This window comes from Myxine glutinosa, chromosome 1 (genome assembly GCF_964187855.1).
Source record: "Myxine glutinosa chromosome 1, kmMyxGlut1.1, whole genome shotgun sequence".
In the NCBI taxonomy this organism is placed as follows: Eukaryota; Metazoa; Chordata; class Myxini; order Myxiniformes; family Myxinidae; genus Myxine; species Myxine glutinosa.
The window spans coordinates 160,821,781-160,841,696 of NC_136261.1; the positions used below are offsets into that span (position 1 = coordinate 160,821,781).

Below are 19,916 nucleotides of genomic sequence, written 5' to 3' on the forward strand. Positions count from 1 at the left end.
CTTCTAGCTTCAGACCGTACATCCAATCATCTTGAAATTTTGCACACTTCTTCCGCTTGATGGGAGCTACATTGCATTAAAAATTCACGTCGATCAATGCAGTGGTTCAAGAGTTACAAGCTCTTAAAAATTTACCTTCCATTATTTATTGCGGCCAAACCATGTGACTTATCAAAAGGTCTCAGGTAACATTGAAACATCCCCCCATGAGGAACATTTGTGTAAAGTTTCCACTCGATATCTTCAGAAATTATGGAGGTGATACCATTTCTAGTTTGAGCTCAAAAACGTCATAACACTGAAACCATGTGTCGGATGACATTGAGCTCAGAGGATTTTTTTGTTCGTCATGGGTGTGCGAATATGCATGCTAAGTTTGGGCTCGATCTGTTCACCGTTCCGGAGAAAAATGGGTTTTTGTGGTTTTTCACGAAAAACAAGATGGCGGCCGAACCATGTGACGTATGACTTCGACATTTTTTGCATTCTGAGTTTTTTTTAACTAAGCATCTGGGGAAAAAATCCCATTTTCGGGGGAGAACATTTTTTGTTTGACGAATTCTAACTTCTTAACGTTAGCATTTTTAATATACTCCATACACATGTCTTTTGTTCCCATTGAAGAGTTCTTTAGAATGAGCCATTCCTCAAATTTTTCCATTGAGCGGTTTCGGAGATACAGAGGGGCAAATTTGAATGTGTTTTACAAGATGGCGCCCATACCACGTGACCTATGACGTCATAATTACCATTCAAAAATTCTACGAGCCGAGACGATCATTTGATGAAAATTTCCTGTCAATCTGACCAGCGGTTGCTGAGAACATTAATTATGAAATTTTCGGAGGTGCAAAATAGGGCGGAAGAATAATAATAATAAGAAAAACTCTAGCAGTAATAATAGGTTTCCTCTCCATTTCATGGAGAGTAAACCTCATAAGAAAAACTCTAGCAGTAATAATAGGTTTCCTCTCCATTTCATGGAGAGTAAACCTAATAATACGGTTAAGTGTAAAATAAATCATGGAGAGATCGGTTTGTTTGATTTGCACAGTCAATTGAAAATTCAGCCCTGTCAAAGGTTAAGTACATGACCTCTGAAACATCCCGTTAGCAACATTTGCTGATCTGTACCCTTCTTAAAAGACCTCAAAGATGGAAATGTCAAAAGCGGAAATGGAAGATAATTCCATAAACGGGGAAAGTAGGCAAAAAAGGGATAACAAGTATTTTTTTTAAATCACAGAGTGGCAGAGAGACAAGTACAGATAGTACAAGAGCATGTAATTTTTGCAAAATACCCGTCAGCTATTGTGTTGTTTCCGATATAATTAGTAAAGGCTTTTATTTATCGTTTTCTCTTGGTTTATCATCCCCTTTGTAATTCCAACACATAAGTTGACATCAACCACAATACTTTGAAAATCGTCAAAAAAAAACAAGGCTTTCATTCTTCTAGAGCACTTGTATAACTGCACGATATAAGTGTTGAGTAGATCTTTACCATTTTGTACTAAACAATAGTTGTCGGTTAAACAGGTAGTCATTTTTACTCTGTGCAAAGTGCAAAATGGGGTTAAGCAATTAGTTTACTCTGTCTGTCTGGCAGATGTCCGTTTATGATCGAGGAACTACTGAATTTCGATTGAATGCTATATTGTTAACACTGTAGAACACAAATCGGAACTTGAATCGGAACACGAACCTGCAGTTTTAACAGTACTTTGGCTCTGAATTTGGCAAATTGTAACAAAAATCGTCCCGAGCGCACAGAGTAAAGTCATCATTTTAGCCTGTCTGGCAGTCAAACAAAATTTAAAATCATTCCAAACAGGAAACGTACTGTTTTCAGGGACGTCATAAGGAACACAAACAACAGGCACACATAACTATTGTAATGTGTAATGTATTAAATAAGATGACGTAAAAGACGATGCATCAACGGCGGTAAACTTCCCAAAAAAAATTCTACAACCTTAAAACTTTTATTATATTTTAATTGAATGATATACAGTAGCTGAACACTAGAACACAAATTGCCTTGTTGGCCTCTCCAAAAACTTTAAAGTTTAGCAGTATTTGGACAAAATATTACACCATTTTACACCATCTTGACCAATCATATTTGCCGCTCGCACTCCCAGCATTGGGGAAAATGAAGATTCCGACAAAATATGGCTTGAAGGAAATGTAGATCGTGCTCGGATGTGCAAAGCAAGAGTTGAAATTACTCTCCCCAGGTACTTTTTCACAAGACTGCGTAGGGTGAGGTGTTTTATGAACTCTATGGATTTATATATCTATAGAGTGTGATGTGATGATTGTGATGTGATGATTGTGATATGATGATTGTGATACCATAATGGGGTGCATAGCATGTTTGAGAAGATTTTCTTTTTCATTAAACAAAACGAATTGCTCCATGATTTAAACTTTGGCTGCTTTCAACTGGAGGCTGTGCAAGGAAAGCTCCATCATACTGATGAATGGTGCTTATTATATAACAATCTGGTAACTTTGTTTGAGAATATTTTTGTGCGGTGTTTGCAGTAATTAGCAATGATCATGTCATTAACAGGCATACGTAAACACCGCGCTTTTTGAGAACTTCACCTACGCTGGCATCGACTGTTCTGCGGAGGAGGCCTGAACCCTATCGGGTGCTTCCCTTCTTTTTTATTACCACATGATTGGAAGAGTCACTTTGGTTATTTTTATTATTTGAAGTTTTAAAAGTATTTATTCTATTGTCACATTTTCTTCCTGGTTCTGGAAAAAAACAAGTTTTTTGTATTATGTGGTTACTTATGTCAGATTGCATTTTAAAGAACTGTGCCACGGAGTTTCATATTTATATTTTTATTTGCATTTCATTGCATTGCTCAACTTGAGAAAGGTCATAATATGTTGTTTACTTACACAATTGCCTGCTTTTTGTAACTGAAGTTATAAGGTGTATGTCTTGAAATCTGCAAGGCAGACAAATAAATGCTCATTCTGTAAATCGCATCATTTACTTTTTATTTACAAAAATAATTTACAAGTGGTTAAACACACATACACGTTCAAAACATGCATGGCAAGAAAACTAACAAACAGCATGGTGGTTGTAAATTATGTGAACGAGGTTCAAATTTGATTTGAGGGTTATATTATAATTCCAGGGTTAAATAGACTAGGCCTCGAGGAACAGGTGAGGGAGACTGGACTTTTTATTTTAGAAAGGAGGCGATTATGACAGCATCTCATTAAAATGTTTGAAATAGTGAAGGGAATTGATAAAATTGAAGCAGGAAATTGAACCAGGTTGGACAGTGACAGGACTCGGGGACATAACGTGAGAGTAAATAAGAGAAGAGTTAACACAGTAGCAAGGCGGCGGGGGTGTTTCACACGGAGAGTCATATATGTATGCGTGGAATGGTCTTCGTGGTGAAAGTGGTAGCTGCAGGGTCAGTCGGTAAGTTTATAGTGAAATTGGATATTTACCTAAAAGAAATGGAGACAGGAACATGGACCGCAATTGAATTGGGCGATCTGTGGCTGTTGTGCGCATTTTGTTTTGAGAACATATTTTGAGATATTGATTTATCTGAGTAGTGGGTGTTTTCAACAGTTTCATGTCATTTGTGTTTTAATGCAATCCTCACCTGACTTCCCTCACCTCCCCCCACCCTCCTTAAACTGCCCCCCAAATCCCCATATGTTGTGATTGTTGACGTCCTGACTGTGATGTACCTCTGTCACCACAACCCTTCCCCCACTGCTCACCTTTCCTCTTCCCATTGAGCGGATGTCAGGTTGAATTGGGTTTGCAGTACTGATGGGGTTGGTGTTGTAGAGGGTAATTTTCCTCGTGATTGAGGTGATGGGGTTGGGATTGGAAGGGTGTGTACATGACACAGGTATGATTGGCCTATTGCCCTCCTCCTGTGTTGACTTTTCCTTGTATTTCCTTGGAAGTTGGCTGTGTAATTTCCTTGTAAGTTGTAGGTTTTCCTTGTAAATTGGTTTAACTTGTAATTCCTTGTAAGTTGGCTGTGTAACACCATCTCAGGTCATCCCACATCCCTACCTGGGATATGTTGTATCCTTATTAACCGTGCTCCCCAGCCTCTTCCACATCAATTTTCAGGGTTTCATGTTTTCCTTCGTTTTCTCTCTCCTCCTCCTGTTCGCTCATCTCCTTGTTCCACTTGCATGTGTCCTACTGCTCCATTGTTAACGTGTTATCTTTTACCATTTGTCATCTTGCTCCACCATGATGCTGGATTTGTACACAAAAAAGTCTCCTGTTATGCACCTGTCACAAAATACAAACTGAAATCATGACTTCAAATACAAGCAATTATATAATCGGTATGTAATCAGCAATTAAGGAGCAAATTCAGCAAACATTTGTTTGGTTTTTCGTGTTCTCATCTGAATCCCTGGCTCATGATGGGTAAAATCCTTTATAACATGTTGACTTTTCCATTGTCTACTAATATCCTAGTAATCCATGTACAAGTGTACTGATGTCTACTTCTCTGCTTGCATGTAAAAGTACACTGATATCTACTACCGTCTTTGCCCTGCATGTGATTTATGTGCAAGCTTCACTATGAGCCTTAGATTATTTCATTAAAAATAAACAGGAAACGAAAGAAAATAGCTGGAAGAGAAGGACATGTGGGCCTTGTGATAAGGACAAAGTACATTGGTGGCATCCATGAGATTGTGGGTTCAAGTCGTACTGTGACAGCAGCAGTGTTAAGGACTTGGATTCTAAGTAAGGTAGCTGATCACTCGTCCTATCGTGTCAATTTATGAATGTCTTGATAGAATTGTTAATTTTAAAACCTATCTGGCTCACTCATGACCTTCTGAAAGGCTCTGGAATGCTGGTAGTGTCAATCCACATTGTAGGGTTGACTCTTCAATATCCCCAAAGTAAATTTGGATGGGAATCGACATGTTGCTTAATACACAATGTAGACCTCCAAACATGTGTGAATTGTATGAAACTTGCAAAAGTATCCATCCCCAGTGATGGGAAAAGTTTCAGTTAATTCATCATTTTAAATTATTTAATGGACTTTTAAAAGGTTAATTGTGTTGCACTCTTGGTTTCACTCGGAGCCAAAGCTCTGATCTACTTATACCGCCCACTGCGACATGGTGGTTCATCGGGTGGCAAAGGTTGGATCTGTTTAAAAAGCAGGCACATAGAGCTATGTTGTGGGTTACTCATGAATATCTATTAAATCTACTTCAATCCAGATATTCATGTTCATTTTAAAGACTACTGGAAGGGACAATAAAGTGGCTGACTATATTGGATCACCAAAAGTGAAATGAAAATGCAAAATAGCCAATCCGCAACTTATCAAATGTAGTCCCCGGAAATGGGAGACAGCCGAACGCACGGACAGTCACCATGGTTCACATTATATAATAAATTATACTGCTCAAAACTCAAACCAACACAACAAAAGAGTTGCTGAAACATTCATACATCTTAACGTTTTGCAACTTTCGTTTCAAACAGAAAAGGTAAAAATTTGTTGTTGGGTAGAAAACTTACATTTGATTGGCAAATAGTGATGCAATGCCACCAGCATAGGGAGTTGGCTGCAATACAGAGGCAGGTCTGACGTGATTCGCTGGAATATGTTGGCAGATTTTAAGGTGCCTTTTGCTACATCAAAGGTACATATTCAGTTCCCACAATTATATTGGGAAGAGTTCAGGCTGATACACAGAGAATGGGATCGGTGTTTATATATATATATATATATATATATATATATATATATATATATATATATATATATATATATATATATATATATATAATAATAATAATAATAATTCATTTATTTTGTATAGCGCTTTTCCAGAAGCCCAAAGGCGCTTTGACAGAGTGGAAAACATAATGCATAACAATACATGAAAACAACAATTGCAAAAAGACAAGAATCAAGAAAACAAACAGCAGCGATATACGGCATATATATAAGACAAGAATCAAAAAGACAAGACAAGAATCAATAGGGAAATATTTAAAGCAAAAGGAGGGAGAAGGAGAAGAGATAGTCAGGGGTTAAATGCTGTGGGTTGAATGTTGAATGCAGCGTTGAACAGGTGGGTCTTTAGTGATGTTTTGAATGTGGTGAGTGAGGAGGAGTCTCTGATGGTGTGAGGTAGTGAGTTCCAGAGGGTGGGAGCAGCGATGGAGAAGGCCCTGTCCCCCCAGGATCTGAATTTGGTCCGGATGGAGGGGGTCAGGAGGTTGGTACCAGCAGAGCGGAGGTTGCGGGTGGGAGTGTGTCTGGAGAGGAGGTCAGCCAGGTAGGATGGGGCCAGGTTATGGAGGGCTTTGTATGTCAAGAGGAGGATTTTGTACTGGATTCTCTGGGGGATGGGGAGCCAGTGAAGCTTGTAAAGGACGGGGGTGATGTGGTCACGGGTCCGGGAATGAGTGAGTAGACGGGCAGCGGAGTTCTGAATGTATTGGAGTTTATTGGTGATTTTTGAGGGTGAACCATAGAGGAGGCTATTGCAGTAGTCCAGACGGGAGGTGATGAAGGCGTGGATGAGGGTTTCTGCAGCCGTGGAGGAGAGGGATGAGCGGAGACGGGCAATGTTTTTCAGGTGAAAGAAGGCTGACTTTGTGATCTGTTTAGTGTATTTGTCGAAGGAAAGGGTTTGGTCAAAGATGACGCCAAGATTCCGGATGTGAGGGGAGGTGGATACTGGGATACCGTCGATGTTGAGGGCAAAGTTATGGGTGGATTTTGTGAGCGTTTTTGGGCCAATGATGATTATTTCAGATTTATCACAGTTAAGCTTGAGGAAGTTGATTTGAAGCCAGGATTTTATTTCAGTGATGCAGTTTGTCAGGATAGAGTGGGTGTCGGTGGAGACGGACTTGGTGGAGATGAAAAGCTGGATGTCATCGGCGAAGCAGTGGAATTGGAGACCATGACGGCGGATTAAGTGACCGAGCGGGGACAGGTAAAGGATGAAGAGGAGGGGGCCAAGAACTGAACCTTGGGGGACACCTTGGGGGAGGGGAGCAGTGGGGGATTTGCAGTTATTGATGGAGATGAACTGGCATCTGTCAGAGAGGTATGATTTAATCCAAGAGAGGGCAGTGCCGGTGACGTTAAAGGTGGATTCAAGTCGGGTGAGGAGGATAGTGTGATCGATGGTGTCAAAGGCAGCGCTGAGGTCGAGGAGGACGAGAATGTTGAGGTTGCCAGCGTCAGAGGAGAGGAGAAGGTCGTTGGTGATTTTGAGGAGAGCAGTTTCAGTACTGTGGTTGGAGCGGAATCCGGATTGGAATGTTTCATACAAGTTATTGGCAGAGAGATGATGTTTGAGTTGAGTGGCTACAGCGCGTTCCAAAACTTTTGACAGAAAGGGTAGGTTGGAGATGGGTCTGAAGTTGTTTAGGGTGTCAGGGTTTAGACCAGGTTTTTTTAGAATGGGGGTAACAGCAGCAATTTTGAGGGAAGGTGGGACGATGCCTGTAGACAGGGAGGAGTTTATTGTTGCAATGATAAGTGGAGAGAGAGCAGGGAGGGAGACTTTGACAAAGCTGGAGGGGATGGGGTCAAGAGTGCAGGTGGCAGTTTTCATTCCTATGAGGAGTTCAGAGAGGTCAGTAGGAGAGATTGGGGAGAACCGAGACAGGGGATGGCAGGACAAGGGGGGGCAGGTGGTTGGAGGGGGAGCGGGTGCGGCGGTGGTCAAGCTGTTGTAGATGTTGTCAATTTTGCGTTGGAAGAAAGAGAGGAAGGAGATGCAGTTGTCTACTGTGAATGACTGGGTGGTGGTGTTCAGGGGGCGGAGGAGTTTGTTTATTGTCGAGAAGAGTGCTTTTGGGTTTCCGGAGCCAGAGTGGATAATTTGAGAGTAGTAGGCAGAGCGGGCGCGGGAGAGGGCATCTTTGTAGTGTTGTATGTGGTCCTTGTAGGCTTGGGAGTGAACTGTGAGACCCGTTTTATTGCGGAGTCTTTCAAGTTGGCGAGCACGAGTTTTCATCAGGTGGAGTTCAGGGGTAAACCAGGGAGCAGAATGGGTGAAAGAAACTGTTTTGGTTTTTACAGGCGCAAGCTGGTCAAGGCAGGAGGAGAGAGTGTGGTTGTAGTAGTCAGTGAGGTCGGAAGGGGTGTGGAGGTCAATGAAGGGAGAAGTGGACATTTTTTCAGAGAGGGTGGATGAGAATGAGGTAGGTGAAAGAGCGTTTAGCTTACGGAAGTTGATTGTGCGATAATGCCTTGGTGTTGGGGCGGGGATGTTGATGGTCAGAGTGATGGCTAAGTGGTCAGAGAGGGTGAGGTCGGAGCCATAGAGATGGTGCAAATTTAATCCAGTGGAGCAGACAAGGTCCAAAATGTGACCACGGATATGGGTAGGAAAGTCGACATGTTGAGTGAGGTTAAAGCAGGTGAGTAAATCAGTGAAGTCAGTGGTTATTGTGGAGTCAGTGGAGTCCATGTGGATATTGAAATCACCAAGGAGGAGGATTGAGGGGGAGAGGGAACATAGCTGGGTCAGAAAGTAGGAGAAGTCAGACAGGAATGATGGGTGTGGTTTGGGAGGGCGGTAGACGACAGCCATGACTGACTGCGTGTGACCAGAGAGTTTTAAAGCCAGGTGTTCAAATGATGGAGCAGATGAGATGGAGATGAGGTTGGTCTTGATGTCTTGACGGTGGATAACGGCAATTCCACCACCTCGGCCCTCCGAGCGTGGTTTATTGACGTAGGAATATCCATTGGGTGTGGTGAGGTTGAGTGTGTAGTAGTCCAGAGGTTGTTGCCAGGTTTCGGTGAGACAGAGAAAGTCCAGTTTGTTATCCAGGATGTATTCGTTCAGGATGAGGCATTTATTGTTGAGGGACCGGGTGTTGAACAGGGTGAGCTTGATGTTGTTTTGAACAGCAGGGATGAATTCAGGTGATTTAGCCAGGGTTCGTAGGCAAGAGGTGCGATCGTGTGGGTTGCTGTGACCAGGTGCGCTGGGACGAAGAGTGAGAGTGCGCTGAGCCGACCAGAGGACGGGGATGGAGTGACCTGATTGCAAATAAACAAACTTGCGACCGGAGCCACGGTGAATGTACCTGGGTCGTCGGAGGAGTCCATTTGATTTGATGGCAGAGATGCATGATGGGGTGGAGCGGGTATTGAGCAGAAGAAGCCTTGCGGCGGAGTACTTCAGAGCCATGCCAGGCAGGAGCGAAGGGACGAGTACGAGGCCAAGGTCGAGGAGGCAAAGCGGCAAACGCAGCGGCAAACGCAGCGGCAAACGCAGCGGCAAACGACTGCAGCCGCTAATCAAGACCACAGCGGCAAACAAGGCCACAAAGACCACAAGGCCACCGGCAAACAAGGCCACGGCCACAAACAACGGGAGCGGGCCTTTCGATTCCGTATTCCGTACCATCAAAAGCAGATTCCGTTATCCAGCCGGAGAACACGCGGCACGTGCGGGTGTGAAAAGGCAGTACAGGTGTGAGATGTCAGGTCAGAAAAGTAGAAGCAGATATATATATATATATATATATATATATACATATATATATATATATATATATATATACACACGAGGGTAAATCAAAAGTAAAGGCAATTTATTTTTTATTAAATCGAGAAGAGGAAAATATACAAAAAATTTCGTATTATTTTTCAACGTAGTCCCCTTACTTCTTCAAACACAAAACTCACATTGTTCCACAAGCTTTTGAATGCCGTTTAAGAAAAACGTTTTCGGTTAGTTGTTAGTTGTTCAATAAGCCACTTGCTTCTTTGACCTCGTCGTCATTTGAAAATCGACTTCCCCGTAATGCTCTTTTCAGAAGGCCTAAAGGTGATAATCAGAAGGGGCGAGATCCGGACTATATGGTGGGTGAGGGAGAAGTTCAAAATGAAGTTTTTGAATCATTTCAACTGTTGCAGCAGCTGTATGAGGTCGAACATCGTCATGCTGCAGCAGAACACCTTTTGACAGCAAACCTCTGCGTTTATTGTGAATAGCAGGTTTAAGTTTCTCTTCCAACATGGCACAATATCTTGCACTGTTGACAGTATCTCCACGCTCCTGATAATGTTCGAGAAAAGGCCCGTTCAAATCCCAAAACAACGGCAACTTGACTTTGCCGGAAGAAGGGATACTTTTGAATTTTTTTGGTTGTTGGGGATGACGTGCGTTTCCACTCCATGCTTTGCTGCTTGCTTTCAGGCTCGTAGTGATGCACCCATGTTTCATCTCCCGTAACAATTCGTCTTAAGAATGCCTCTCCTTCATTGCGATACCGCTGCAAAAATTGCGTGTAAATCTCCAAACGCTTCCGTTTATGCTCATCCATGAGGCGTTTGGGGACCCACCTTGCACAAACTTTGCGATATTTGATGGTGTCATGTATGATCGAATACGCAGACCCGTAGCTGATGTCTAACCTTCCCATAATAGCAGAAACCCGTCTGTTTTCTTGAACGACAGCATTAACCTGATCAATATTGTTTACTGTTGTTGAAGTTGTTGGACGGCCTGAACGGTCTTCATCAACCACACTTGTTCTGCCACTTCCAAACCTTTCCACCCATTCGAACACCTTTCTGTGACTAATACACTTTTCTCCATATTTTGCTAACATTCTTCTGTGAATCTGGTAGGGTTTGACTTCTTCTGACCACAAAAATCTGATCACAGCACGTTGTTCACTAAATGTGCAATTGGAAAGTGGAGCTGACATGATTACTCCTGGACTGTAAAAACTTGACTCAGTACAGGCAACTGGCGAAGCACATGTAGACTTGTCTAACAATATAGTGGGTATGATGTCCTTGGGAGCGTGTTCTGACATTGGGTGTTAGTTTTACACACATATTGCCTTTACGTTTTGATTTACACTCGTACACATATATATATATACACACATATACAGTGCATTCAGAAAGTATTCAGACCCCTTCACTTTTTTCACATTTTGTTATGTTGCAGCCTTATGCTGAAATCGTTTAAATTCATTTTTTCCCTCATCAATGTACACTCAATACCCCATAATGACAAAGAGAAAACAGGATTTTAGAAAGTTTTGCAAATTTATTAAAAATAAAAAACTGAAATATCACATTGACGTAAGTATTCAGACCCTTTGCTATGACACTTGAAATTTAGCTCAGGTGCCTCCCATTTCTCTTGATCATCTTTGAGATGTTTCTACACCTTGATTGGAGTTCACCTGTGGTAAATTCAATTGATTGGACATGATTTGGAAAGGCACACACCTGTCTATATAAGGTCTCACAGCTGACAATGCATATTAGAGCAAAAACCAAGCCAGGAGGTCGAAGGAACTGCCTGTAGAGCTCAGAGACAGGATTGTGTCGAGGCACAGATCTGGGGAAGCCTGAAAGAAAATTTCTGCTGCATTGAAAGTTCCCAAGAGCACAGTGGCCTCCATAATTCTTAAATGGAAGAAGTTTGGAACAACCAGGACTCTTCCTCCAGCTGGCCGCCCGGCCAAACTGAGCAATCGAGGGAGAAGGGCCTTGGTAAGAGAGGTGACCAAGAACCCGATGGTCACTCTGGCTGAGCTCCAGACATCCTGTGTGGTGATGGGAGAAACTTCCAGAAGGAAAACCATCACTGCAACACTCCACCGATCTGGGCTTTATGGCAGAGTGGCCAGACGGAGGCCTCTCCTCAGTAAAAGACACATGAAAGACCACAGAATCTTGTTTCTCACAGTCTGAGAGTCCTTTAGGTGCTTTTTTTTGCAAATTCCAAGTGGGCTTTCATGTGTCTTGTGCACCTTTCATGTGCACCTTTTCACATATAATTATACCATATATTTCACATATTATATGGATGCTGTGAAGAGAAACAGGTTGACATGGTTTGGTCATGTGTTGAGGAAGGATGAAAGTCACTGGTTGAGAAGAGTGATGGAAATGAATGTAGAAGGAAGTAGAGGACGGGGAAGACCGAGAAAGACTTGGCTAAAGGTGATGGAAGAAGAAATGGGGGCAAGGGGGTTAATAAGGAGAGATGCAGAAAATAGGGCAAATGGAGAAGATTGTCATGGGGACCGCAAGGCTAACCCCCGCTCTAGCAGGGAAAATGGCCTTAAAATGCATGTTGTGTTGTTGTTGTTGTTGTATATTATATGTGCACCTGTTTTCTTTTTTCTTCTTCTTCTTCTTCTTCTTCAACGACTATAATTATTCCCCCGTTATTGTGGGGTTAGCAGGGGGCAGGGGACTTAACCCAATTCTTCCATGAACCGACTGGCCAAGTCTGACATTTACCAAGTTTAGGGCAGGAATTTGTAATTTGTTCATGGTGCCGGCCATAGCTCTCCTACTCCTCGTGAAGGACACTGTGGGATCTTAAACGTCCACCAAATAATTCCAGCAGACTGGACGCTCGTGTAATATCCATCCGAGGGACACATTGATGATGATGACACACATTGATGAATGACCCTGCCTGTGAAACATCAAGATGACAGTTTATATCAGGGTCGGGATTCGAACCCAGGCTAGACAGCTGAGAGGCAAGCGAACCTTCACTTTGGTAAAGCAATAAATTCCTTAAAGTGCTATTTCCAGGGGAGGAAACCAAATGCTAATAACTAGTGTTGTTGGAGAGGAGATTTGTGGAAATTTGTGATAAGTGTTTGTGTGAGTACGTTTAATCTAACAGGATGGTATAAATAAATAATACTTGCTTTTGACCTGTCTAGTCTGGATTTGATTCTCTGACTATAAAATGTCAAAATGGTGCTTCACCAGGTGTTGTGTTGCATTACAGAGCGCACCATCTTTCCGGTGGACGATAAGTCGCGGACGGGGACCCACTTGCTGGCAACAGCTGGTGGACGTCAAAGATCCCACATTGTTTTCATGAAGAGTGGGCGAGTTATCACCGGCACTCCAAACGAGATACAAATTCCTACACGTTCAATCAAACGTCAGGCCTAGGCATTCTTTTCACCTTCACAGGCTCTTTTCACCTTCACTCTTTCATTCCTCTTTTCTCCCGCCTCTGGAACAAACTCCCCCACTCCCTTCAATCCCACTCCTCCCTCCAGGTCTTTAAAACAGCTGTTCACCACCATATCTTGCCTTCCCCCATCCAAAACCTTGATCTTTTCTACACCCGCTAATTCACCCCAGATCCACTTTTTTGAAATACCGACTTCTCTCCTGGAAGTCCTAGCTGTGTCCATGTGGTTTATACCTCTCAACCCCCCCCCCCCCTCTCCCCCTTCTCGTGCCTCCTCCCCCCAAGCCCTCTCCCTCCCACAGATCTCCCGATGTCCCTGCTCTCCAGCTTGTCTCCCGCTCCCTTTATCATATGTTTTATGTGTCAGTTTGTCTTTTTGTGATCAATGTTAGCTCTTACACGAGCCTCGATCATGTATACAGAAAAATCCCCCCAAAAAAAATCGGTTCGTGAAAGATTTGGATCAGAAACATTCCCCAGCTAACCCCACAATAAGGTGGGAATAATTAGAGCTGTGTCAGGTAGTAGTGGTAGTAGTAGTTTTGTTTGTGTATATTTGTTTGATACCATGTGTTTATTACACTTCACTACAGTTTTAACAATCAAAGTATTTGTGTGAAGTTGTTCAATGATACACGAAACAATGAAAGGATGTCTTTCATTATATTCGTGTTTTACTTAAAAATCTTTTTAAACAATTTTCAACCCGTCTCACATTGGGCTTTTATTGGAGATGACTTTTTTTATTGGATGGATATTTCTTCTCTGCTTGGCCTGAAGTTTAACAATTGCAGAGGATAAGTGCTTTTTGCAGGTGTTGGAGGAGGTGGGATGGAGAAGGAAGTAAAGGTGGTGGAGGAGGATCAAAATCTCTGCTATATTTGCATACTTAAGTTAACAGAAGACTCCAAAAAGTCCTTCCCTTCTAACTTCCATAAGTCCATATTTCTAACTTTCCAATTTAGTTCACTCCTTTCTCTCTTCATTCCTGCCTTTCCTCCTGCCTGCTCTTCAATCTCGGCCAATATGCACAATGAGTATTTGCAACAGTTCCCTCGTCGACCTTGCACGCTCCTCTTTCTCAAAAAGCCCTCGTTAATTGCATTTGGTGTGGATTTTCTCTTTAACACCTTTTTTCAAGGGGAAGCCTGGTGTTGGCTTAGCGGATAGGGTGCTGGCTTGGGATCCTAGGATCCTGGGTTCAAATCCCGGTCGATCGCTGAATTAACGCCAGGGGGGTTGACTCAGCCTGTCATCCTTCAGAGGTCGGCAAATTGAGTACCAGCTCACTGGTAATTCCCTGTTTGTCGCAAGATGCGACCAACAGAGTTGGCGGCAGGAAGGGCATCCGGCCGTAAAACATTGCTTCTAAAAGGGGACGGGAAAAATGTCCTGTAAAGGCAGTTTTTTTTGTTTGTTTGGTTGATGATCAAGGAACTACTTAATTTCAATCGAATGTTATATTTTGGACAATGTGGAACGCGAATCGGAATATGAATAGGAACATAAACCTGCACTTTAGCAGTACTTTGGCTCTGAGTTTGGCAAATTGTACGGAATCTCGTCCCGAGCACACATGTGCACAGATAAATAAGGCAATTAATTGGTTTAGTCTGCCTGTCTGGCAGTCAAACAAAATTGGAAACCATTCCAAACAGCAAACTTATTGTTTTTAAGAACATCAGACACAAAAGCAGGCACTAAGAACGAATGTGACGTGTTAAATAACGAGGTGTAAAATACACTGCACCAATGATGGTAAACTTCCGTAAAAAGTTTATTTTCTACAGCTTTAGAACCTTTATTCTATTTTGATTGAATTATAACTGTACATTAACTGTGGAACACAAATTGCCAGATTGCCACTTCCGAAGCCCTCCAGTTTTTCAGTACTTGGACAAAATATTACTCTATTTTACGTTATCTCGACCAATCAAATTTGCCACTCGCACTCTCGTTGTTGGGGAATATCAAGATTCCGACACAATGGTGGCTTGTAGGAAATATAGATTGTGCTCGGACATGCAATAAGCAAAGGTTTGAAAGACCCTTTCCAGGTACTTTTCTCAAGACTGAGTGGGGTACATTATTGTGTTTTAAAAGAATCATTTTGGTTTTAACAATGGCAGATATATTATAATAAAAAGGTCAGGAAGGGCATCGGAGACAGTATGTTCATGTAACTTGTAATTTAGTTGAAGGTTTAAAAACAAAATTAGATGTCTCCACTTTATTATGTTTATACTAGTTTGTAAATTTCATTGTACAGGGTGTTTCAAATGTCTGAAATCATAGAGATATTTATTTTGTAATTTTATTATAATTGTTCAAATTACGAGCCAAGGATGTGCATACACATCAATTATTGTATGTAGGTTTCTTTGAACGTTTGTTTACGATTTCATCCTTTAGTTTAGATATTCAATAGTACGTGGTCTTGTGGTATAAACCACTGATTTCAGGTTTCCTCAAAGAAAAAAGTCAAGCAGCGTTCTATCAGAGTCCATGACATCCTCTCCTCCTCAAAGGCATCATCTCAAAAAAAGGAAGAAATTAAAAAGTATTTCTTGTGATTCCAGGCCTTTGTACATTGTAGTTTAAGTGCTAGCAAGATGTTCGGGTCAAACCGAAAGGTAAATATTCACTTTAGAATGGTCATTATATTAATGATCTCTCCGACTCTCTGGAAAATCCTCTCTATCTCTTTGCTGATGACTCCACTCTCTGCCGCTCCATTCCTCTTCCCTCAGATCTGCAGTCTGCAGGCTCCTCACTCTCTGCAGACCTGGACAAAATCACAGACTGGTCAAACAAGTGGAACATGTCTTTCAATCCTGACAAATCTCACACTCTTACTATGTCTCTCCGAAAAGACCGACTGGACAGCCCTCCCATCTACTTTCTCAACAATCCTCTCCAAGAAGTTCTGTCACTCAAGCTTTTGGATCTCACTATCTGCCATTATCTTTCCTGGGAAAACCACATTTCCAAGCTGGCCTCCAAAGCGAGTCGCCGACTTTGGCATCCTCTGTTGTGTGAAGTCCTTCCTAGGCACACCTGAGCGCCTCACCACACACAAAGCTTTCATCCGCAGCTCTATGGAATACTGCTCTCCCCTCTGGTCTGGTGCTCCTGCTTCACACCTAGCTCGGCTTCACGCTGTTGAAACCAAAGCTTTCAGAATCATTGGAATCTCCCGCGATGAAGATTATTCTGAGGACCTTTCACTCACTCACCGCAGGCAGGTTGATGGTCTTTCTGCCTTCTACCGACTCCTCTCCGGCCTTGCTCCCCCAGCTCTCTCTCTGGGCTCTGTTTCCCAAATATTCCTGCAGGTCGCACAAGATCTGCCTGCAACCCTCTTATGGTTAAACTGCCAAAATCAAGACTCTCTGCTCACCTTCACTCTTTCATTCCTCTTTTTCCCCGCCTCTAGAGCAAACTCCCTCACTCTCTTCAATCCCACTCCTCCCTCCAGGTCTTCAAAACAGCTGTTCACCACAATCTCTTATCCTCCCCCATCCAAAACCTTGATCTTTTCTACCCCCGCTAATCCACCCCAAACACACCTTCTTCAAATTCCGTTTTCTCTCCTGAAAGTCCTAGTAGTGTCCATCTTGTTTATTGCATGTACCCTTCCCCAGCCCTCTCCCTTCCACAGATCTCCCAATGTCCCTGTTCGCTACTGTTGTTATGCTTCCCTCTTTCTCCCCCTCTTGTCTCCTCCTCACTTTATTATATGATCTATATGTTAGCTCTTACACGAGCCTCGACCTCGTATACAAAAAAAAAAACTCCACAATAGGGCGATAACGATTATGTTTTTGGTAAAATGGTATTCCAGCCGTAGTTCCTTTTCCGAAATATTTTAAACTTCATACATCTGATTTATGACCCGATGTGAGTGAGAATTAAATTTATAACATCATCGGTCACGTGGTCTTGGATTGAAAAATTGGATTGAAAAAGCCATATTGGATTGAAAATAAAAACAGAAAATCTTCTACTCCAGAACTGCGTAACAGATTGATGTAAAACTTCATACATATTGTTGCGGATATGGGATTTGGCCTCCATCCATATCCGCTTGTAAATATTCCCCTATTTCCCCAATACTCCCCAACTATCCCCAATCCCCCATTCCCTAGTCCCATTGTCTGTAAACAACACTCTGTAGAATCGACCTTCCCCTTTTTCCCCCATTAAATGTCGTGCCCAGGTTCACCACATCTCACGTAGACAACTATAGGACATCTTGCTAGTTATTCTTAGTCTATGTCAGTTAAGGACTCGTTTCCATTAATTCTGACTCTTCGTTGCACCAGAATGTGATTGTATGGCACCAGTAGTGAGTTTAGGACCTCCCCATACCTCCTCCCATCTTCCTCATGAAATTACAACAACAACAACAACTACAACCACAGCGGGGGCGGCGCGGCCGCGGTGCGGGGAGTGGGCGTCCTCACTCCGGCTCGGTTAGCCGCCATTGCCCATGTGCTCCAGGGTACCTCCAGGTTACGGGGTTACCACGAAGGGGCTGGCTGTCAGCTCCTCGTCAAGGGCGGAGCCCAGTAACCCCCCCGCACCCAATAGAGGGCGTGTCACTCCCCGCTGGATATACGCAGCCACTTACCGGACGTGACGTGAGATGCGCCCCGAGCTTGAAGTGAAGAGAACCAGACGCCACCTCCGAGCGCTGAGAGACCTCCCTGCATCTTTTGGGCCGCGCTATCCTGTCCCTGAGCACAAGGTGCACCTTGTGCTGTCCACCGACTACCTGCCCTTCCTTGCCATCAATCCCGGTGTGAGTCAGTCTTGTCCTGTTTATCTGTGGTCTGTCGGGGTTACTATAAGACCGTGATTAAGTGCCTACCTTCCTATGCTGTCCCTCTTGTCCTTGTAATCTCAACGTTCCGAAATATTATAACCTCCTTCGGAGGTCTTGAGAACTGTACCCCTGGTGTCGTGTCATTTAACCCAGCCGTTGTGTCCTTTCCTCAATTGATTTAGCGTAGCGCGACTCGGCCAACGTTCGAGTATAATCGGGTAAACTGTGCAGACGCGGTCATACCAAACCGCTCGGTAAACTAACATCCACAACCGCGTCTGTAACAATATAATCAACTAGCTCAGATGTATGAAGTTTGAAACTGGGAATACAGTTTGAATTTTTTTTTCATATTCATCTTCATTGACCAATTTAGCCTAAATGTGCAAAATAGTGGTCATTAGATATCCTAAAAATCAATCACGAAAGCTACGGATATTGGTAATGCATGTGACATAAGGTGCATGAATGATATGGGTATACCGTATATGGCCATATTATTGACCATATGGCCATATATATATATATATATATATATATATATATATATATATATATATATATATATATATATATATATATATATATATATATATATATATAAGTTCAAAACACACCTGGTCACAAGTGTGCCGCACTGACCGGGTCCTCAGTCGAGGTCCTCAGCATCATCCCGTTTCGGCCCTTCAACCTCGATACGGTCAGCTAAGGTGGGCCAGCAGGGGCACATACACATCCACATGCAGCAACTACACCTGGATGCATATGTCAAGTAGTAGATTTGTTATTGCCTAAAGTTCAGTTATAGACGTTGGGTGCTAATGTGTTATGATTTATATGATGTTTAAAAATGCTATTTTCATGAAGTTAATAAAGGGTTTTTGCTTCGTTTTAGTTTTGGATGAGGAGAGGCTCGCTGAGGTCATGCTGAACAAATTGTATACGTGTGCTTTTTTCGAGGCTGGTCGTAAAACCACGCCCACATGCGCTTGTTTTTGCGTAATGCTAGTAGAATGACATGAACCTATCGTTAACCATATATATATTTTGTTTTAATCACAGCAACGCATGACTCTGTATAAACATGCTTTGGATTACTCATGTACACAAACCCATAAAATATATGGGTTTGTTTGGCTAAGCATACACTCTCCTCTTTGTGAGTTACAGTTCTGTTTTCTCGGAGCCCAGAGAAACAATTGGTCCAAATGATAAGGAAGGGCTGACTCCCCCGAATGATAACGGTGGGAGGGACTCTCGCCAGTCGCTTCGTTCTCTCGGAGATTTTCTGATAATCGTATTCGTATATAAGTGAATGAGAATCAATGCGTTTTCAGGAAGGCTTGACGTGGCATGAGACTGGCTCTTGCTATAGATGTCTTGGCCTCCTCCGGATCTGTATAAGTTGGTTTTTAATAAAGCTGCGCCATTCCAGGCTATTGTGGACTTCTTTTGCAAACGAAGAGCTGATTCTTCACAGATGGTACCAGGAGTGGGGTGTCAACAGACGCGGAGGACGGGAAACGGAGCCCGAGGGACAGGAGGAAGGCTGACCTGAGGCCGGCGCCGGCACGTTGATTTGATTAAAGGTGGGAGTTGTTTTATATCAGAGGGCTATTATTCCAAATTCGTACCTTCCTCCCTCGCGCGGGTTCAGTCTCCTTGTCTTCCGCGCTGTCTGCACTCGAACAGAAATTGTAAGTAAAGGCTCATTTAGGCCTCAGAATGACGTGGTTTTGTTAAAGCCAGGATAAACAAGTAAGGATAAACCAGGAAGGACTTAACAGTAAGCTTAAAGTTACAGTTAGCACCAGGAGGGGAAAATGAGGTCGGACAGCCATATAGGTTGAAACCAGGTGGCCAAGATTTTTCCAGGAAGGAACAGCCCAGAGACAAGATGGGGTATGCCATTGCATGCCAGGGAACGAAGGGCTGTGGCTAAACTTAGATAGAAGGCCATAGGAACATAGAGGTCCAGATAGAAACAGGCCAGGACCTGGTGGACAAGAGAAAATAAATAAGCTCACAGGAAATGGGCCAGGTGGCCACAGGGTGAGAAGGACAGGAATGGTTTTTGAAATATTGA

The 19,916-nt window shown here is 42.9% G+C and overlaps 1 protein-coding gene across 9 annotated transcripts in view; it reads left to right on the forward strand.

The window, feature by feature from the left end:
* Positions 1–3,004, forward strand: part of LOC137430556 (angiopoietin-1 receptor) — a 352,893-nt gene extending 349,889 nt beyond the window's left edge. For all 9 annotated transcript variants that reach the window (XM_078779299.1, XM_078779303.1, XM_078779309.1 and 6 more), the window contains exon 23: positions 2,579–3,004. In XM_078779299.1, coding sequence (XP_078635425.1) covers positions 2,579–2,650 — 72 coding nt within the window. In that variant the 3' untranslated portion in view covers positions 2,651–3,004. The remainder of the gene's footprint in view (positions 1–2,578) is intronic.
* The last annotated feature ends 16,912 nt before the right edge of the window (positions 3,005–19,916 follow it).